The sequence below is a fragment of the Mobula birostris genome, chromosome 10 (genome assembly GCF_030028105.1).
Source record: "Mobula birostris isolate sMobBir1 chromosome 10, sMobBir1.hap1, whole genome shotgun sequence".
NCBI classification, from domain to species: domain Eukaryota; kingdom Metazoa; phylum Chordata; class Chondrichthyes; order Myliobatiformes; family Myliobatidae; genus Mobula; species Mobula birostris.
This window is the reverse complement of record NC_092379.1, coordinates 37,688,396-37,711,303: the sequence shown is the minus strand read 5'-3', so window position 1 is coordinate 37,711,303 and position 22,908 is coordinate 37,688,396. Positions and strand designations below refer to the sequence as shown.

Genomic DNA, 22,908 nt, shown 5'->3' with positions numbered 1-22,908 from the left:
TTTACACTGTTGGATAACTTTGGGAAAATATCAGGTTATAAAATAAATGTAAAGAAAATGCAGGTTATGTCCCTAAATTATACACCATCCAAAAAATTGCAGGATACATATGATCTTAAGTGGGAAGCTAAATCATTAAAATATTTAGGAATAACCCTGCCGAAGGATCTTTCAACACAGTCACAGGGAAATTATGGGCCATTAATCTCAGAGATAAAAGCAGATATGCATAGATGGAATCTTATCCTCTTTTTAAGTTTAAATTCAAGGATAAATACTATAAAAATGAATATTCTTCCTCGGTTATTGTATCTTTTCCGTACTTTACCGGTGGAGGTGGATGATAATCAATTCAGGGAATGGGACAAATGGATTTCCCGCTTCATTTGGCAAGGAAAGAAACCTAGAATTCGATATAACACCTTACAGTTAGGGAAGGAAGGAGGAGGTATGGTTCTTCCTTGCCTGAGAAATTATTTTTATGATAACCCCTCTGTTATATTGGTGTAATAGGGAATATAAGGCTAGATGGAAGGAAATAGAATTTGGATTAGTTGACAGTTTTCCTCTTCAGGCCTCAATAGCTGACAAAGGATTGATGGCCCAGTTGGAAAAATTTAAAAACGCTTGGATAAATCTTACATTAAAAGTATGGCAGAAGGTGGTTAATTCACGTGGAATTAATAACATGTTAAAACTCTTTAGATGGTGTGCATATGATACCGAATTCCTTCCCAACAGAGGAGATAAAAGATTTGAGCTATGGATAAAGAAAGGTCTTACAACCTACCTCTCGTTTATAGATAAAAGAGTATTACAAAGTTTCCAAATCCTGCAGGACAAACATGGCCTAGAACATAATGACTTTTTTAGGTACCTTCAAGTACGAAACTATGTTAACCAGAGTTGTAGATATACAGACCTATCAACAGTAGAATTAGAATTTTTCAAGATTCTGAATTCGGCTTGCAGTTCAATACCTAGTAAATCAGTTTCTCGATTATATAATGCACTCTCCCATGCTAAAAATGTAAATACACTGTATATTAAAGAGAAGTGGGAGAAAGAAGCGGGGTTGGTACTTTCAGAGGAGGCTTGGGAGAAAATCTGCAGCTTTCAATGGTCCTCGACTAATTCTTTGACTTGGAGGGAACATTGTTGGAAAAACATTATAAGATACTTCAAGACCCCATATCAGGAAAAATATAAAGATACAAATGTGATGTGTTGGAGAAGGTGCGGCTCCAAGGAGGCAAATCATTTTCATATTTTTTGGGATTGCCCTAAATTAAGTCTATTTTGGGAAGGTATTCATAGAACATTAGTTAAGGTGCTTAGGTCCCAGATACCTCTGAACTTTGAGACGCTCTATTTGGGGCATGTATTGTTTCTTGAACAGAAGGAAGATATAAAGTTGCTGCAGGCCCTCTTAGCGGCAAGTAAGAAATCAATCACTAGAGAATGGCTAAATCCAATACCACCTACATTAGAAGATTGGTACGAAATTATCTTGGAAATATTTAAAATGGAAAAGTTGACTTACTCCCTGAGAACTCAAAAAGAAAAATTTTATCAAATCTGGAATAAGTGGATTGAATATATAACCCCAATGCGAGCAGACTTTAGATGACTCTCCTAATGATTTATACTGCTCTTCTCATCAACACAGTAATATTGCTAACGTAAGCACCCCTAGTCTAAATGTTTGTTTTTTTTTTTGTTTTCTTTTGGAAAATAGAGAATTAACACAAGTAAAGGGAAAGATTTGGGAAAGGGATAAAAAAATGAAAAAATTAAGTAAATAAGTACATAGGGATTGGATAATTATGTCTGCGGGCAGGAGCAAGCATGAACAAATTAGGATATAAACACCTACAATGGTTGATATATAGGCTTATATACAACATTTTGGACCAGTGGAAATGGTCCAGAGGGGTTATATGGAAACTATTATTACCATTTTTCTTAACAACTAATTCCATTACTTAGCCTAATAGGTTAGATTTACCACAGTACATAATTATCTATTTAAATGTTTATTTTCCTTTTATATCATCTCAATGTGTACTTAAGAATGTATAAATAATTGTAGTTTTATACATATAAAAAATGGAAAAGGTTATATGTGTGAAAAAAGTACATGATATTTGTGAATTCCTTATCCAAATAAAAATAAAATTTAAAAAAAAAAGAAACCTATTGAATGTTGAAAGGCATAGGCAGATTAGATGTGAAGAGGGTGTTTCCTATGGTGGGGGATTCCAGCACCAGAGGGCACAGCCTTAGAATAGAAGGACGTTCATTTAGAATGGAGATGAAGAGAATTTCTTTATCCAGAGGGTTGTGAATCTGTGGAATTAACTGTGCAGATGGAGGGCTGTGGAGGCCAGGTCATTGGGTATACTGAAGGCAGAGGTGACAGATTGTTCATTACTCAGGGTGTGAAAGGTTACCGGGAGAAGGCAGGAGATTAGGGTTGAGAGGGAAAGTGGATCAGCCATGATGAAATGGTGACAGACTCGGTGAGCTGAACGGCCCATTCTGCTCCTATCTCATATGGTCTTATACAATAGAACTGACGAAAAACAACACACAGACACGGCCAAATAACCCGTACAAAAGAAGACAAACTGCACAAATACATAAAGACAGACAGAAGCATTGAGGACATGAGTTGTAGAGCCCTTGAAAGTTAGTCCATAGGTTGTGGAACCAGTTTAGTGTTGAACTGAGTGAAGTTATCCACACTGGTTCAGGAGCCTGATGGTTGTAGGGTGATAACTGTTCCAGAAACTTACGGTGACAGATCTATGGCTCTTGTGCCTTCTTCCTGATGAGAAGAGAGCATGGTCTGGATGGTGGGTATCCCTGATGATAGTTGCTGCTTTCTTATGGCAGCGCTCATTGTAGACATGCTCAATGGTGGGAAGGGCTTTTCCTGACCTTGTCTTGTAAACTTTGCGAACTAGACTCGTTAGGAGATGCTTCTGTAACCACACCAACCTCCCACTCCCCGCCCCCACAGACAGAGTAGTCAGCTTTTGGCTGGGGTTGGGAACGTAACAGCAAGATCCCACCCGAGTCGATTACTTCCATACAACAGTGAATTAGGCAAGAATTAACCTCTTATAAAAGTAGGATCGTACTTTCAGAGAATTAACTGTATGTCTTCAAGATAAGTCAATGTGTCACTTACTAAATTCTTTTCGGTCGGTTCGGAATACTTTTTAGTGGCAAAGCAGACCAGACCCTCATTGTAGAGGTATATCCGCAGAGGGTCACAGGAAGTAACCAAGACGTAGAGCCTGAGGTTGAACTTGAAACCATCCAAAGTGAAGGGCTGCACAAGTAGAGGAAGAGTTAACACACTGTGAGGTTCAAAGGTTTCACTTATTATCAAAGTATGTATGCAGTGTACAACTCTGAGATTCATCTTCTCCAGATAGCCACGAAACAAAGGAAAAAACATGGAGGTCATTGAAAGAGAAACATCAAACACATGCACCCACCCCCCCATAGAAAAAAGAACAGCAACACAATCATCAACCCCCACAAATCCCCCACCCCCTGCACAAAACACAGAACATCAACCCCCAAATCCCCCCACCCTCTGCCCACTCAAATAAAAAACAGGAAAGAATGGGGAAAAACCCAGAATATAAAATCCATTGTCAAAAGAGAAAGAGACACTGTAAAGGCCTACCCTCTGGCCACCTGAGCCACCACACAGCGATAGGCTGCCACAGGCTCCTTCCCTGGAGGCAGAGGGATCCCATCAGTGATCAGAACGCAGGCATCCGGTTGCCATCCGCATTGGTAACTAATTTTTGAAATGTGTGTCTGCATTCCAGATGAAGGGTCTTGGGCTGAAATGTCGACTCTTTTTTCCTTTGCATAGATGCTGCCTGACCTGCTAACTTCCCCCAGCATTTTGGACCTGCAGAAACTCTTGTGTCTACCTGCATCTGGTTCTTTCCTTCAGACTTACCCCTACTCCAGCCCTCGACGCAGAAACCCTCAAAATTCCCTCTGATCAATCCCACTCAGACCACCAAATAGTCAACGAGACTTGGAAGAGCAAATCTGCAGAGAGATAGCAGGCAACTGCAGGAAACATAAAGTTGTGGTGGTAGAGGATTTTAATTTTCCATATATTGATTGGGACTCCCATACTGTTAGGGGTCTAGATGGTTTAGAGTTTGTAAAATGTGTTCAGGAAAGTTTTCTAAATCAATATATAGAGGGGCCAACTAGAGGGGATGCAATATTGGATCTCCTGTTAGGAAATGAGTTAGGACAAGTGACAGAAGTCTGTGTAGGGGAGCACTTTGGTTCCAGTGATCATAACACCATTAGTTTCAATTTGATCATGGACAAGGATAGATCTGGTCCTAGGGTTGAGGTTCTGAACTGGAAGAAGGCCAAATTTGAAGAAATGAGAAAGGATCTGAAAAGCACGGACTGGGACAGGTTGTTCTCTGGTAAAGATGTGATCGGTAGGTGGGAAGCCTTCAAAGGAGAAATTTTGAGTGTGCAGAATTTGTATGTTCCTGTCAGGATTAAAGGGAAAGTGAATAGGAATAAGGAACCTTGGTTCTCAAGGGATATTGCAACTCTGATAAAGAAGAAGAGGGAGTTGTATGAAATGTATAGGAAACAGGGAGTAAATCAGGTGCTTGAGGAGTATAAGAAGTGCAAGAAAATACTTAAGAAAGTAATCAGGAGGGCTAAAAGAAGACATGAGGTTGCCTTGGCAGTCAAAGTGAAGGATAATCCAAAGAGCTTTTACAGGTATATTAAGAGCAAAAGGATTGTAAGGGATAAAATTGGTCCTCTTGAAGATCAGCGTGGTCGGCTACGTGCGGAGCCAAAGGAAATGGGGGAGATCTTAAATAGGTTTTTTGCATCTGTATTTACTAAGGAAACTCGCATAAAGTCTATGGAATTAAGGGAATCAAGTAGTGAGATCATGGAAACTGTACAGATTGAAAGTAAGGAGGTGCTTGTTGTCTTGAGGAAAATTGAAGTGGATAAATCCCCGGGACCTGACAGGGTGTTCCCTCGGACCTTGAAGGAGACTAGTGTTGAAATTGCGGGGGCCCTGGCAGAAATATTTAAAATGTCGCTGTCTACGGGTGAGGTGCCGGAGAATTGGAGAGTGGCTCATGTTGTTCCGTTGTTTAAAAAAGGATCGAAAAGTAATCCAGGAAATTATCGGCCGGTAAGTTTAACGTAGGTAGTAGGTAAGTTATTGGAGGGAGTACTAAGAGACAGAATCTACAAGCATTTGGATAGACAAGGACTTATTAGGGAGAGTCAACATGGCTTTGTGTATGGTAGGTCATGTTTGACCAATCTGTTGGAGTTTTTCGAGGAGGTTACCAGGAGAGTGGATGAAGGGAAACATAGAAATATAGAAAATAGGTACAGGAGTAGGCCATTCGGCCCTTCGAGCCTGCACCGCCATTTATTATGATCATGGCTGATCATCCAACTCAGAACCCCGCCCCAGCCTTCCCTCCATACCCCCTGATCCCCGTAGCCACAAGGGCCATATCTAACTCCCTCTTAAATATAGCCAATGTACTGGCCTCAACTGCTTCCTGTGGCAGAGAATTCCACAGATTCACCACTCTCTGTGTGAAGAAGTTTTTCCTAATCTCGGTCCTAAAAGGCTTCCCCTTTATCCTCAAACTGTGACCCCTTGTTCTGGACTTCCCCAACATCGGGAACAATCTTCCTGCATCTAGCCTGTCCAATCCCTTTAGGATTTTATACGTTTCAATCAGATCCCCCCTCAATCTTCTAAATTCCAACGAGTATAAGCCCAGTTCATGCAGTCTTTCTTCATATGAAAGTCCTGCCATCCCAGGAATCAATCTGGTGAACCTTCTTTGTACTCCCTCTATGGCAAGGATGTCTTTCCTCAGATTAGGGGACCAAAACTGCACACAATACTCCAGGTGTGGTCTCACCAAGGCCTTGTACAACTGCAGTAGTACCTCCCTGCTCCTGTACTCGAATCCTCTAGCTATAAATGCCAGCATACCATTCGCCTTTTTCACCGCCTGCTGTACTTGCATGCCCTCTTTCAATGACTGGTGTATAATGACACCCAGGTCTCGTTGCACCTCCCCTTTTCCTAATCGGCCACCACTCAGATAATAATCTGTTTTCCTATTTTTGCCACCAAAGTGGATAACTTCACATTTATCCACACTAAATTGCATCTGCCATGAATTTGCCCACTCACCCAACCTATCCAAGTCACCCTGCATTCTCTTAGCATCCTCCTCACAGCTAACACTGCCACCCAGCTTCGTGTCATCCGCAAACTTGGAGATGCTGCATTTAATTCCCTCATCCAAGTCATTAATATATATTGTAAACAACTGGGGTCCCAGCACTGAGCCTTGCGGTACCCCACTAGTCACCGCCTGCCATTCTGAAAAGGTCCCGTTTATTCCCACTCTTTGCTTCCTGTCTGCTAACCAATTCTCCATCCACATCAATACCTTACCCCCAATACCGTGTGCTTTAAGTTTGCACACTAATCTCCTGTGTGGGACCTTGTCAAAAGCATTTTGAAAATCCAAATATACCACATCCACTGGTTCTCCCCTATCCACTCTACTAGTTACATCCTCAAAAAATTCTATGAGATTCGTCAGACATGATTTTCCTTTCACAAATCCATGCTGACTTTGTCCGATGATTTCACCGCTTTCCAAATGTGCTGTTATCACATCTTTGATAACTGACTCCAGCAGTTTCCCCACCACCGACGTTAGGCTAACCAGTTTATAATTCCCCGGTTTCTCTCTCCCTCCTTTTTTAAAAAGTGGGGTTACATTAGCCACCCTCCAATCCTCAGGAACTAGTCCAGAATCTAACGAGTTTTGAAACATTATCACTAATGCATCCACTATTTCTTGGGCTACTTCCTGAAGCACTCTGGGATGCAGACCATCTGGCCCTGGGGATTTATCTGCCTTCAATCCCTTCAATTTACCTAACACCACTTCCCTACTAACAAGCATTTCGCTCAGTTCCTCCATCTCACTGGACCCTCTGTCCCCTACTATTTCTGGAAGATTATTTATGTCCTCTTTAGTGAAGACAGAACCAAAGTAATTATTCAATTGGTCTGCCATGTCCTTGCTCCCCATAATCAATTCACCTGTTTCTGTCTGTAGGGGACCTACATTTGTCTTTACCAGTCTTTTCCTTTTAACATACCTATAAAAGCTTTTACAGTCAGTTTTTATGTTCCCTGCCAGCTTTCTCTCATAATCTTTTTTCCCCTTCCTAATTAAGCCCTTTGTCCTCCTCTGCTGAACTCTGAATTTCTCCCAGTCCTCAGGTGAGCCATTTTTTCTGGCTAATTTGTATGCTTCTTCTTTGGAATTGATACTATCCCTAATTTCTCTTGTCAGCCACGGGTGCACTACCTTCCTTGATTTATTCTTTTGCCAAACTGGGATGAACAATTGTTGTAGTTCATCCATGCAACCTTTAAATGCTTGCCATTGCATATCCACCGTCAATCCTTTAAGTGCACTTAAGGCAGTGGATATTGGCTACATGGAGTTCAGTAAGGCCTTTGACAAGGTCCCGCATGGGAGGTTAGTTAGGAAAATTCAGTCACTAGGTATACATGGAGAGGTGGTAAATTAGATTAGACATTGGCTCAATGGAAGAAGCCAAAGAGTGGTAGTAGAGAATTGCTTCTCCGAGTGGAGGCCTGTGACTAGTGGTGTGCCACAGGGATCAGTGCTGGGTCCATTGTTATTTGCCATCTTTATCAAAGATCTGGATGATAATGTGGTAAATTGGATCAGCAAATTTGCTGATGATACAAAGACTGGAGGTGTAGTAGACAGTGAGGAAGGTTTTCAGAGCCTGCAAAGGGACTTGGACCAGCTGGAAAAATGGGCTGAGAAATGGCAGAGTGAGTTTAATACAGACAAGTGTGAGGTATTGCACGTTGGAAGGACAAACCAACGTAGAACATACAGGGTTAATGGTAAGGCACTGAGGAGTGCAGTGGAACAGAGGGATCTGGGAATACAGATACAAAATTCCCTAAAAGTGGCGTCACAGGTAGATAGAGTCGTAAAGAGAGCTTTTGGTACATTGGCCTTTATTAATCAAAGCATTGAGTATAAGAGCTGAAATGTTATGATGAGGTTGTATAAGGCATTGGTGAGGCCGAATCTGGAGTGTTGTGTTCAGTTTTGATCACCAAATTACAGGAAGGATATAAATAAGGTTCAAAGAGTGCAGAGAAGGTTTACAAGGATGTTGCCAGGACTTGAGAAACTCAGTTACAGAGCAAGATTGAATAGGTTAGGACTTTATTCCCTGGAGCGTAGAAGAATGAAGGGAGATTTGACGGAGGTATATAAAATTATGATGGGTATAGATAAAGTGAATGCAAGCAGGCTTTTTCCACTGAGGCAAGGGGAGAAAGAAACCAGAGGACATGGGTTAAAGGTGAGGGGGGAAAAGTTTCAAGGGAACATTAGGGGGGGCTTCTTCACACAGAGAGTGGTGGGAGTATGGAATGTGCTGCCAGATGAGCTGGTAAATGCGGGTTCTTTTTTAACATTTAAGAATAAATTGGACAGATACGTGGATGGGAGGTGTATGGAGGGATATGGTCCGTGTGCAGGTCAGTGGGACTAGGCAGAAAATGGTTCGGCACAGCCAAGAAGGGCCAAAAGGCCTGTTTCTGTGCTGTAGTTTTCTATGGTTTTCCAATGCATAATCAGTTTAGCATGTGAAGTTGGCTCAACAATCAGAAAAGGGATTTGCTAATGGAAATTCCTGCCCACCCTATCCCTCAAGTCCTTATTCCATTCGTGAATTATGTCCCCCACTATCCCACTCAACCCACACATCTTCAAATCCCCCGATTTCCTTCTTACCCAAATTTCCACCATTCCCACCAGCCTATCATTCACAGTGACCGAATGCTGTGGATACCCGGTCCAAACACAAAATTACCACCAGGGCAGTAATAAAATTTCCATTATCTTGGTTGAGTAACGGGGTGGGATAGGTCTCCACCAAAGGAGATGTAAGGTCTGCAGGTCACCCTTGGGCAAGGTGTATCACCTGCTTAGCTCCTGGATCAGGGTCACGTGAAGCCGTGGAAGCAGGGGGTGGATGGTCGTATGAGCAGCCGGTGCAGTTCACAAGTCCTGGTTATGCGATCGCTGGTGTCAGGCAGACAATCTCTGAAGAGTATTGATAATGGCTGGGGGTCACCCACCCCTACCCAGAACAGGGCGATGGCAAACCACTTCGGTGGAAAAATTGGCCAAGAACTATCATGGTCACGGAAGGACTGCAATGTTCCGACAAGAACTGTCCTTCGTTATTCAAATAACAAGCCACGGGTAACAAAGGACATTAAGGACATCCTGAACGCTAAAAAGAGGGTGTTTAGAGATGGATATAGTGAGGAGCTCAGGGCAATACAGAGGGACCTGAAAGCCAGGATCAGGGAGGCTAAAGACAGGTATAGGAGGAAGCTTGAGTGGAAGCTCCAGCAGAACAACATGAGAGAGGTCTGGAGTGGGATGAGGACCATCACTGGGTTCCGGCAAACTAGCAACAGAGGAGCTGAAGGCAGTGTGGACAGGGCCAATGAACTTAACCTGTTCTTTAACAGATTTGACATTGTGGCCCCTGCCCATCCTCCACATGAGTCACTTGTTGTCGGCCCGCAACCAACACATATTCCACTCTCCCCTCCTACCCCTCCTCACAGCCGCCCACTCTGCTCTCATGACGATACCCTTTCCCCACACGAAACCACCACAGTGGGCTTCACAGCTGCACAGGTGAGAAGACAGCTGAAACGTCTCAACCCAAGCAAGGCTGCAGGACCGGATGGTGTCAGTACCAGGGTGCTCAAAGCCTGTGCCCCTCAGCTATATGGAGTACTTCGCCACGTCTTCAACCTGAGCCTGAGGCTCCGGAGGGTTCCTGTGCTGTGGAAGACATCCTGCCTCGTCCCTGTGCTGAAGACGTCGCACCCCAGCGGCCTCAATGACTACAGACCGGTGGCATTGACCTCCCACATCATGAAGACCCTGGAGAGACTTGTTCTGGAGCTGCTCCGGCCTATGGTCAGGCCACACTTAGATCCCCTCCAGTTCGCCTACCAGCCCCGACTAGGAGATGAGGATGCCATCGTCTACCTGCTGAACCATGTCTACGCCCACCTGGACAAGCCAGCGAGCACTGTGAGGGTCATGCTTTTTGACTTCTCCAGTGCGTTCAACACCATCCGCCCTGCTCTGCTGAGGGAGAAGCTGACAGCGATGCAGGTGGATGCTTTCCTGGTGTCATGGATTCTTGCCTACCTGACTGGCAGACCACAGTACGTGTGCTTGCAACACTGTGTGTCCGACAGAGTGATCAGCAGCACTGGGGCTCCACAGAGGACTGTCTTGTCTCCCTTTCTCTTCACCATTTACACCTTGGACTTCAACTACTGCACAGAGTCTTGTCATCTTCAAAAGTTTTCTGATGACTCTGCCATAGTTGGATGCATCAGCAAGGGAGATGAGGCTGAGTACAGGGCTACAGTAGGAAACTGTGTCACATGGTGTGAGCAGAATTACCTGCAGCTTACTGTGAAAAAGATTAAGGAGCTGGTGGTAGACCTGAGGAGAGCTGAGCTCGATTGGTGAGACCAGGTGAGGAGAAAGGTGGGTGGGGACGGGGCAGGAGATGAAGTAAGAAGCTGGGAGGTGATAGGTGGAAGAAGCAAGGGGCTGAAGAAGGAGGAATCTGATAGGAGGGGACAGTGGACTGTGGGAGAAAGGGAAGGAGGAGGAGAAGAGAAGGGGCAAGAGGGAAACCAGAATGCAGATAAAGAGTTAACGTTCTAGGCAGAGAGTCATGAGTGCAGTAAAGTACCTTCGGAATGTAGATCTGGCAGATCACGTCCTTCCCGGACTGCGTATCTCTGATGTCCTGGGTCAAAAAGATGTCACGCCAGTCATATTCAGGATTTGGCTTGCAGATGAAGGTCTCGGGTTTCCCGGCTTTATAGTAGGCCGCAAAATCAAGATATCTGCAGCGAGAAGCACTCATTAGTACTGAGAGAAGAAGGTCATAAGGTCTTTAAGTTCAAGGTTGAGCTCAAGTTTAATTCTCATCTGGCCGTACACATGTATGCTGCTAGATGAAACAGCATTTCTCTGGGGCCAAAGTTGCAAAGCACAAGCACACAAAGACACACATAGTACATACAGTTATGATAGGACATACAGTCACCAAAAATTATAGCACAGGCCTGAAGTTTGATGGTGTGCTTGGGATGTTTACCTGGAGGCAGGAATAAGCATGCAGCAGTTCCTCAACTTGCCCCGGTTCAGCAGGCGAGGGCAAATGAGCTTGTCTCGTGCTGGGTCCGCCGCAAGCAATCAAGCTTGTATTCCATGGAGTGGACACTAGAGGACAGCACCGACAGGAGCAACCAGCCACCCCAGACCAGCACGGATTCCAGCACGCCCGCTGCACCCCTGTTCTCTTCCACACTACTCAACTCCAGCCATCACTACTGTCTACTGTGGTTTACGTTTCTGTAAACCCTCCATCAACCAGATTTGCTGATTTCACTGTTAAAAGTTCAGATTCATAGATACGTCACAGGTACGTCAAAACATACAGTGAAATGTGTCATTTGCATTGGCAAAACAAAGGATCAGCAGGGACAAATATCAACACACATTCTGGCAAAAATGGGTGAGATTTGACAGGTTAAACTCTCCTTTAAGATCATCTTTAAACAAACCAGCTTTGGGGCATAAAACAATGATAAACATCATGCCAACTCTATGCGTTGATTATACAACCTTATTTTTTTACAGACCACAATTCAGATCAGATCAGGTTCATTTACTTATCGGAGGTGCACTGAAACAGACAGTGAAACATGCCACTTGTGTTAACAGACAACACAACCAAAGTGTGCTGGGGGGCAGCACATTCCGGTGACAACGTAGCATGCCCACGATGTTCAGCAGAGCAACACAAGCAACAAAACATGGCAAATTTGGAGTATTCTGTGCAGTTTCGGTCACCTACAAACGTACAGGAAAGTCGTAAGTACGGTTGAAACAATACGGAGAAAATTTACAAGGATGCTGCCGGGTCTGGGAGATAGATTGGAGGAGTTACAAGGAACGGCTCAGTAGGTCAGGAATTTATTCCTTGGAATGCGGAAGAATGAGAGGTACACAAAATTATGAGGGGTAGAGATAGGGTAAAAGCAAGCAGGCTTTTTCTACTGAGGTTAGGAGGGAGTGCAACCAGAGGTCACAGGTTAAAGGTGAAAGCTGAAAAGTTTAACAGGAACCTGAAGGGAAGCTTCTTCACCCAGAGGGTGGTGAGAGTGTGGAACGAGCTGCCAGCGCAAGTGGTGCCTGCAAGCTCGATTTCAATGTTTAAGAGAAGTTTGGATAGGTACATGGATGGTAGGAAGTATGAAGAGCTGTTGTCCCGGTGCAGCCAATGGGACTAGGCTGTTTAAATGGTTCAGCATGGACTAGATGGGCCAAAGAGCCTGTTTCTGTGCTGTACTTTTCTATGACTCTGTAAAGCTCCTTTCTCACTCTGCCACTCACCCATCCACTCATACATTCAGACAGGCCTCCAGTCCTTAGCCCCGAAACCTTATGTTTCTATCCTGCACCCCAGACAAAACAACCCTCTAGAAATCGTGGACGCATTGGTAATTATTTTCCAATGTTCTATAGATTCAGGATCAGTTCCTGAGGACTGGAGGGTAGCTAATGTTATCCCACTTTTTAAGAAAGGAGGGAGAGAGAAAACAGGGAATTATAGACCAGTTAGCCTGACATCAGTGCTGGGGAAGATGCTGGAGTCAATTATAACGGATGAAATAGTGGCACATTTGGATAGCAGAAACAGGATCAGTCCAAGACAGCATGGATTTATGAAGGGGAAATCATGCTTGACTATTCTTCTGGAATTTTTTGAGGATGTAACTATGAAAATGGACAAGGGAGAGCCAGTGGATGTAGTGTACCTGTACTTACAGAAAGCCTTTGATAAGGTCCCACATAGGAGATTAGTGGGCAAAATTAGAGCACCTGGTATTGGGGGTAGGGAACTGACAGGGATAGAAGATTGGCTGGCAGACAGGAAACAAAGGGTAGGGATTAATGGGTCCCTTTCAGAATGGCAGGCGGTGACTAGTGGAGTACTGCAAGGCTCGGTGCTGGGATCGCAGCTATTTACAATATACATTAATGATTTAGATGAAGGGATTAAAAGTAATGTTAGCAAATTTGCAGATGACACGAAGCTGGGTGGCAGTGTGAAATGTGTGTAGGATGTTGAGATAATGCAGGATGGACAGGTTGGTTGAGCAGGCAGATGCAGTTTAATGTGGATAAATGTGAGGTTGTCCACTTTGGTGGCAAGAACAGGAAGGCAGATTTCTATTTGAATGGTGTCAAGTTAGGAAAAGGGGAAGTATAACAAGATCTAGGTGTCCTTGTTCATTAGTCACTGAAAGTAAGCATGCAGTGAAGAAAGCTAATGGCATGTTGGCCTTCATAACAAGGGGAGTTGAGTATAGGAGCAAAGAAGTCCTTCTGCAGTTGTACAGGGCCCTGGTGAGACCACACCTGGAGTACTGTGGACAGTTTTGGTCTCCAAATTTGAGGAAGTACATCCTTGCTATTGAGGGAATGCAGCGGAGGTTCACGAGGTTAATTCCTGGGATGCTGGGACTGTGATATGTTGAAAGATTGGAGCGACTGGGCTTGTATACACTGGAATTTAGAAGGACAGGGGATCTGATTGAAACATTTCAGATTATTAAGGGATTGGACACGCTAGAGGCAGGAAACATGTTTCCGATGTTGGGGCAGTTCAGAATCAGGGGCCACAATTTGAGAATAAGGGGTAGGCCATTTAGAACGGAGTTGACGAAAAACTTTTTCACCCAGAGAGTTGTGGATCTGTGGACTGCTCTGCCTCAGAAGGCAGTGGAGGCCAATTCTCTGGATGCTTTCAAGAAAGAGTTAGATAGAGCTCTTAATGATAGCGGAGTCAAGGGATATGGGGAGAAGGCAGGAACGGGGTACTGATTGTGGATGATCAGCCATGATCACAGTGAATGGCGGTGCTGGCTCGAAGGGCCGAATAGCCTACTCCTGCACCTATTGTCCATTGTCTATAACCCAAACTTGTCCAACCTTTATAAACTTTCCTCATCCTCCAGATAAAATAACCCAATTGCAGAGGAGAAGATGATGGCACGACACAGCGCGCTGCGGCCACTCCGGTGATGAATATCTGTTATCTGTCAAGTGGGGCGCCGTGCACAATTCTGATTTGATGGAGGCAGACGTGAGAGCACGGAGGAACATCTGGTGAAACTTCTGAAATGCCCGTTTCGCTGCCTCTGCTACTGTGTGATCTGAAATCTCCGGAGGGGTAGGCCCCAAATCCTCGGCATTGCTCGTTGCTTGGCGGCCGGGGCGGGGTCGAAGCACTCAGCAGAGATGGTGCTCGGTGTCGGAGGGCTGGTCAGAGGCTCAAAGTTTTCGGACGGACTCAGAGTCGGCTGTGGTCGGGTGCTTCCAGGATGCTGCATCGGCAAGTTTGCAACACTGGAGGCTCATGGTAGGGAGAGTCTCTCCCTTCTACTGTCTGCGTGAGATGTTGGGGCTATTGGGACTTTGAGACTTTTTTTTAAACCATGCCCATGGTCTGCTCTTTATCAAATTACGGTATTCCTTTGCACTATTGTAGCTATGTGTTATAATTATGTGGTTTGTGTCCCTTTTAGTCTTGGTCTGTCCTGTGTTTCTGTGATATTATGCTGGAGGCACATTGAATCATTTCTTAATGCATGCATTTCTAAATGACAATAAACATGGACTCAGTGTCCTCATAATCTAATCTCTTAATCTAATCTTGTCCAATGTTTATAAACTTCCATCGGCTTCCTGCACTCCCAAGAAAAAAATCCCAATCTTGTCCAACCTCAATGTAGAGACAAAGGAGATTTATACTCTCTCAGTCAGGCAGCATCCTGGCCAACCTTTTCTGCATCCTCTCTCAAGTGAGTCTCAGACCAAAGGGCACAGCCTCAAAATAGAGAGACGTCCATTTTCAACGGATACGAGAAAGAATTTCTCAGCTAGTCTTGTAGAGATTCCCATTCTGTGGTCGACGGATCCCTTGGTTAACGGTAGGGTTCAATGGCATAAAACAGGTTGGTAACTCCCGAGCTACCGCTAGAGTGGTGAATCAGCGGAGTTTGTTGCCACAGACAGCTGTGGAGGCCAAGTCCCTGTCTATGGTCTAGTTACCCGTCCTCAAAATCCAACCAAGTGTCCCCACGCCTGTGTAACTCGATGAGCCAAATGGCCTAATTCTGCACCTGTGTCTTATGGTCCTGCAGTCTTAGCCTCCGTATCCTTCCTGCAATAGGGTGACCAGACTGCAACAATACTCCAAATGGAGGCTGACTGAAGCTTTATACAGCTGTGAAATGTTGTCTTTACTCGGGTACTGAGTGTACAACCAAGAAGGCAAAGACTTCTGTACACCCTCTTGACCACCCTACCTATCTGCATGGCCATTTGCAGGGAGTTATGAACTTGGACCCTTAGCTTTCCTTTCTACATCAAAGATCCATTCCCTCCGTACCTTGTTCAGCTCTCCTTCACTCACTGCTTTTAGTCAGGAGACATGGCTGAATTATATTTGCTGCTGATTGCAGAGACTTATTTTAAATTAACTCTCTTTTGTTGCTGTCAATTTAACTGGAGGCCACAAGTCCCACCGGGCCATCTCTTTGCCCAACAAGTCCCACCACGCCATCTCTTTGCCTAACAAGTCCCACCGCGCCATCTCTTTGCCTAACAAGTCCCACCGGGCCATCTCTTTGCCCAACAAGTCCCACCACACCATCCCTTTGCCTAATGTCCCACCACGCCATCCCTTTGCCTAACAAGTCCCACCACGCCATCTCTTTGCCTAACAAGTCCCACCGCGCCACCTCTTTGCCCAACAAGTCTCACCACACCATCCCTTTGCCCAACAAGTCCCACCACATCATCCCTTTGCCTAACAAGTCCCACCGGGCCATCTCTTTGCCTAATGTCCCACCACGCCATCCCTTTGCCCAACAAGTCCCACCACGCCATCTCTTTGCCCAACAAGTCTCACCACGCCATCTCTTTGCCTAACAAGTCTCACCGCGCCATCTCTTTGCCCAACAAGTCCCACCACATCATCTCTTTGCCTAATGTCCCACCGGGCCATCTCTTTGCCTAATGTCCCACCACGCCATCTCTTTGCCTAACAAGTCCCACCACATCATCTCTTTGCCTCACAAGTCCCACCTTGCCACCTCTTTTCCTAATTTGTTGACTATTGAATGAGAACTTGCCTTTGACACCATAATTTTTTTAAGCAGGTGAGAGATGCAGTCATTATAACAATCATAGAAAACACAGAAACATAGAAAATAGGTGCAGCAGTAGGCCATTCGGCCCGTCGAGCCTGCACCACCATTCAGTATGATCATGGCTGATCATCCACCTCAGAACCCTGTACCAGCCTTCTCTCCATACCCCCTGATCCCTTTAGCCACAAGGGCCATATCTAACTCCCTCTTAAATATAGCCAATGAACTGGCCTCAACTGTTTCCTGCAGCAGAGAGTTCCACAGATTCACCACTCTCTGTGTGAAGAAGTTTTTCCTAATCTCGGTCCTAAAAGGCTTCCCCTTTATCCTCAAACTGTGACCCCTCGTTCTGGACTTCCCCAACATTGGGAACAATCTTCCTGCATCTAGCCTGTCCAATCCCTTTAGGATTTTATACGTTTCAATCAGATCCCCCCTCAATCTTCTAAATTCCAACGAGTATAAGCGTAGTTCATCCAGTCTTTCTTCATATGAAAGTCCTGCCATCCCAGGAATCAATCTGGTGAACCTTCTTTGTACTCCTTCTATAGCAAGGATGTCTTTCCTCAGATTAGGGGACCAAAACTGCACACAATACTCCAGGTGTGGTCTCACCAAGGCCTTGTACAACTGCAGTAGTACCTCCCTGCTCCGGTATTCGAATCCTCTTGCTATAAATGCCAGCATACCATTCGCCTTTTTCACCGCCTGCTGTACCTGCATGCCCACTTTCAATGACTGGTGTATAATGACACCCAGGTCTCGTTGCACCTCCCCTTTTCCTAATCGGCCACCATTCAGATAATAATCTGTTTTCTGTTTTTAACCATCAAAGTGGATAACTTCACATTTATCCACATTAAATTGCATCTGCCATGAATTTGTCCACTCACCTAACCTATCCAAGTCACCCTTCATCCTCTTAGCATCCTCCTCACAGCTAACACTGCCGCCCAGCTTCGTGTCATCCGCAAACTTGGAGGTGGATCATGTGGGTACTTTTGCCTTTGGGCAATGATGGGAGATTGGTCAGCTATATCTTATACGCTGCATCCACATCACTGGAGAGCTGTATGATACAGATGTGAGAGGGGAGGGGAGGCGGCAGTGGAGGGAGGAGTGGGAGAGAGGACTCAGAGAGGGGAGTGGGAGGGGTGTTGGGGGGAGTGAAAGAGGGGATTGGGAGGTGTGTGTTGGAGGGCATGCATGGGGGATTGGGAGCAGGGGAGTGCAAGAGCAGAGTGGCAGGGGAGTGGGAGGAGTATTGGAAGAGGGGAGTGGGGATGAGTGGGAAGAGGAAGCAACAGAGGAAGTGACAGGGAGAGTGGGAGGGGGCGATGGTGGGGACATGGAAGGAGAGACTGGTAATGGTCATTTAATATCTCTTTCCATTAGGTGTTAACTTAATGGACCCTTGCAACTTGAGTGTATGTTCAACAAAGATTGCTAAGATGAAATATGTTGAGGTTTTTTTTTTAAACGTATCTCATCTTCAGACCAAAGTGCATTAATGGAAGAGTTTATAGAGAGTCCATGCCAGGCAAAATCCTCCCCACCATTGAGTACACTTAACTGCCACAAGAAAACAGCATCCAACATCCACACCCATGCTCTTAGCTCATTGGACAAAGAGGTCCAAGCAGACTGGGGTCCCACACCATCAGGTTCAGGAACAGTAATTACCCCTAAACCATCAGCATGGATACCTTCACTCACCTCCACCCTCAACTCATTCTACAACTCTATGGACTCTTTTTCAAGAACTCTGCAACTTGGCACAATCCGTCTTCTTTTGCGCATTGGTTGTTTGTCAGTCTTTGTTATTTATAGTCTTTCACAAATTCTATCCTACTTGCAAGAAAACAAATTTCAAGGTCATATCATATATGTACCTTGATAATAAATTTACTTTGAACTTTAATCTTTGATGTAATAGAGATGGGAAAGTGGTGCTAAGTGTCATTGACGCAGTTCAAAGTACATTTATTATCAAAGTAGGTATACGACATCCAATCCTGAGAATCGTCTCCTTACAGGCAGCCACAGAACAATGAAACATAAAAGAACCCATTAAAAAAGTGAAGACTGCCAGACACCCAATGGGCAGAAACAAAATTAAATCGTGCCAACAATAAAAGTAAGCAAATAACTTTCAGAACTGAAGCTGACAGAAGTGAATGCACTGACATGAAGCCAGTCGTCACTGCAGCCAGTCCAGGAGCCTGTTCGTTGCAGGCCACGGCCTCAGTTCAGCGCACTGCTCAATAAACCTTGCCAAGCAGTGAGCTGAATACCAGCCCATTCATCACCTCCTGACCTTTTCAATCTGGCCCGGCACTTAAATCGTCCAAATCTCAGGTCGTTCCTCGCTCTTGTGACCCGGGCTCTGCCGGTTCGATGCACTCTCGGCTCTGTGCCTGAGACCACATATCACTGCATGTTTCGATGTACTGTACATGTGACAAGTAAGGCTAATCTTTAATCTTTTCATAACTTATACACACACACACACACACTTTATGGTTCAGAGAGACCATACAGATTTTGGTTCACAACGTTGTCGCTGCTTCTACTGTTTGCATGATTTGTGCTTTTTCCCTTTCTCCGCGCATCAGGTGTTGGCCTTTAGTTTTAATTGGGTTCTTTTGGATTTCTTCCTTTGCAACTGCTGACAAGCAAGGAGATCTCAGGGTTGCATAATTTACATATTCTTTGATAATAAATGTACTTTGAAAGTTTGAAACACACACACGCATGAACAGAGCCCCACTCCATTTCGAGGTGGTCTTTAAACTTACTCAGATGGTAAACGCCAGCTTTTTGGGAAGATGTTGTAATCTTCTGGGTATTGCCTTAGCATGCGATTTAAGTTCATGACCAGCAAATCCTTCATACAGATTCCGTTCATCCCAAGAAAGTAATTCATTTTCTGTGTGAGGAAAAGAAGTATCAATCCATGCAGACGGTATACCAGTATGACGTGGCATATGTTCAGTGACCATTTTACTAGGTGCTCCTGCTCCTTAATATAAAATATCTCATCAGCCAAGCATGTGGCAGAAACTCAATGCATAAAAACATGCAGACATGGTCAAGAAGTTCAGTCATTGTTCAGACCAAACATCAGAATAGAGGGGGAAGAATTTGTGATCTTAGTGACTTTGACCGTGGAATGATTGCTGGTGACAGACGGTGGTTTGAGTATGTCAGAAACTGCTGACCTCCTGCAGTTTTCATGCACATACCAAGAATCAGTGAAAAGCTTGTCTTGCCTACTGTTCACACAGATCAGTACAATGAGGCAGAACAGGGTAAAATAATCAAAGTACAGAATAAAGTGTAAAAGCTGCCCAGAAAATGCAGCACAGGTAAATGACAAAATGCAAGATCATAATGAGGTAGAGTACTGTGCAAAAGTCTTAGGAGCACATCTAAAGATCAAGGGTGCACAGTACTGTAGTGATTTTATGTACTGCTGCCACAAAAGAAGTCTAATTTCATGACATGTGTGAGCGATGATAAACCTGATTCTGATACGGATGTCTATTGCGGACTGAGTGGGAAGTGGGGCAGGGAGAGGGGAATGAATCATGGTTGGGAAAAGGGAAAGGGAGGGGGAGGCACCAGAGAGACATTCTGTAATGATTAATAAACCAATTTTTGGAATTAAATGACCTTGCCTGGTGTCTCAGGGCTGGGTGTGTCTGCACCCCCCCACCCCTGGCACTCCTTCTCTGCCACCTGTCCCACACGCCTCCTGGGGTGCTCCACCCTCGCCATTCCCAAAATCCTTTGTTCCCACCGGAGTTACAAACTCGCTTTCTGCTCCACGATGACAAATACAGTACTGTGTGCACATCATAACCACTATGTCATATGACGTGGGCAATCACGGTCTGCTGACCGTGAATGTTCTCAGCAAATGTTATCTACAGAAGTGGTCTGCCATCGCCTTCTTCTGGGTATTGTCTTTACAAGATGGTAGGGATGGATTCTCAATATTCCTGGATTTCAGTGCTTTAAAAGGGGTAGAGAGGGGGGAAAGAGGAGGAGGGGTGGCATTACTGGTCAGGGATACTATTACAGCTACAGAAAGGGTGTGTAATGTAGCCGGATCCTCTTTTGAGTCAGTATGGGTAGAAGTCAGGAACAGGAAGGGAGTAGTTACTCTATTGAGAGTATTCTATAGGTACCCTGGTATCAGCAGAAATACCGAGAAGCAGATTGGGAGGCAGATTTTGGAAATGTGCAAAAATAACAGGGTTGTTGTCATGGGTGACTTTAACTTCCCTAATATTGATTGGCACCTGATTAGTTCCAATGGTTTAGACGGGGCAGAGTTTGTTAAGTATGTCCAGCATGGATTCCCGTCACAATATGTTGACAGGCTGACTAGGGGGAATGCCATACTAGATCTAGTATTCGGTAACGAACCAGGTCAGGTCACAGATCTCTCAGTGGGTGAGCATCTGGAGGACAGTGACCACCGCTCCCTGGCCTTTGACATTATCATGGAAAAGGATAGAATCAGAGAGGACAGGAAAAATTTTAATTAGGGAAGGGCAAATTATGAGGCTATAAGGCTAGAACTTGCGGGTGTGAATTGGGATGATGATTTTGCAGAGAAATGTATTAGGACATGTGGTCGATGTTTAGGGATCTCTTGCTGGATGTTAGGGATAAATTTGTCCCGGTGAGGAAGATAAAGAATGATCGGCTGAAGGAACCATGGGTGACAAGTGAGGTGGAAAATCTAGTCGGGTGGAAGAAGGCGGCATACATGGTCTAGGAAGCAAGGATCAGATGGATCTATTGAGGAATATAGGGTAGCAAGAAAGGAGCTTAAGAAGGGGCTGAGGAGAGCAAGAAGGGAGCATGAGAAGGCTTTGGCGAGTAGGGTAAAGGAAAACCCAGGCATTCTTCAATAATGTGAAGAACAAAATGATGAAAGGAATGAAGGTAGGACCTATTAGAGATAAAGGTGGGAAGATGTGCCTGGAGGTTGTGGAAGTGAGCGAGGTCCTCAATGAATACTTCTCTTCGGTATTTACCAATGAGAGGGAACTTGATGAAGGTGGGGACAATATGAGTTGCCTCACAGGTAGATAGGGTAGTTAAGAAAGCTTATGGGGTGTTAGCTTTCATAAGTCGAGGGACAGAGTTTAAGAGTTGCGAGGTAATGATGCAGCTCTATAAAACCCTGCTCAGGCCACACTTGGAGTACTGTGTCCAGTTCTGGTCGTCTCACTTTAGGAAGGATGTGGAAGCATTGGAAAGGGTACAGAGGAGATTTAACAGGATGGGGCCTGGTTTAGAGAGTATGGATTATGATCAGAGATTAAGGGAAATAGGGCTTTACTCTTTGGAGAGACGGAGGATGACAGGAGACATGATAGAGGTATACAAGATATTAAGACGAATAGATAGAGTGGACAGCCAGCGTCTCTTCCCCAGGGCACCACTGCTCAGTACAAGAGGACATGGTTTTAAGGTAAGGGGTGGGAAGTTCAAGGGGGATATTACAGAAAGGTTTTTTATTCAGAGAGTGGTTGGTGCGTGGAATGCACTGCTTGAGTCAGTAGTGGAGGCAGATACACTGGTGGAATTTAAGAGACTGCTAGACAGGGAGATGGAGGAATTTAAGGTGGTGGGGTTATATGGGAGGAAGGGTTTAAGGGTTGGCACAACATTGTGGGCCGAAGGGCCTGTACTGTGCTGTACTATTCTATGTTCTATGGTTAATCCCCACCCCCCCGCCCACCAAACAATTGTCAATACTCTTCGGAGATTGTTTGCCTGGCGTCAGTGGTTATATCACCAGGACTTTTGATCTGCACTGGCTGCTCATACGACCATCCACCAGCTGCCCCCATGGCTTCACGTGACCCTGATCAGTGGTGGGGGGGGGGGGGGGTCTAACCAGGTGCTACACCTTGCCCAAGGCTGACATGCAGGCTAGTGGAGGGAAGGAATGCCTTGTAACTACAGCATCAACATCATGAAATTTAAAAGCTGAGTGGAGTTTCACAATGGTGCAGTTTCTGGGGGCGGGGGCGGAATGGGAGCTTCTCATTGGCTCTTCCGTGGGTCAATTACCTGGTACCGCTTTAGTGACATGGCTTTATCCCGTGACACGAAATTGTCCGACCACAGCAATGTCCATTGCTCATCTTCGCCGACCTCTTTCAACCCAAAGAGTGCGGCTGCACGGCAAACTGCGAAAGAAATAATGCCAGTTCAGTATGTGATTGTAGACTGGAGACCAATAGATTGCCGCCGTCGCAGGAGGAAGGAAGGAAGGTGGGGGACTGGAGAATGGAGAAACACCGAAGCAACAAATGCAGGAATGAGGAGGGTCTTCATAAACACGAGAGGCTCTGCAGAAGCTGGAAACCCAGACAACACATGCAAACTGTCGGAGGAACACAGCAGGT

General features: G+C 45.1%; 1 protein-coding gene across 1 annotated transcript in view; it reads right to left on the bottom strand.

Moving 5' to 3' along the window:
* LOC140203594 (uncharacterized) overlaps window positions 1–22,657 on the bottom strand; it is a 66,840-nt gene extending 44,183 nt beyond the window's left edge. The window contains 4 exon segments of the mRNA XM_072269642.1: window positions 3,197–3,340; window positions 10,936–11,092; window positions 19,273–19,403; window positions 22,571–22,657. Of these exon segments, the coding sequence (XP_072125743.1) occupies window positions 3,197–3,340; window positions 10,936–11,092; window positions 19,273–19,403; window positions 22,571–22,591 (453 nt within the window). The 5' untranslated portion in view covers window positions 22,592–22,657.
* Window positions 22,658–22,908: the final 251 nt, after the last annotated feature.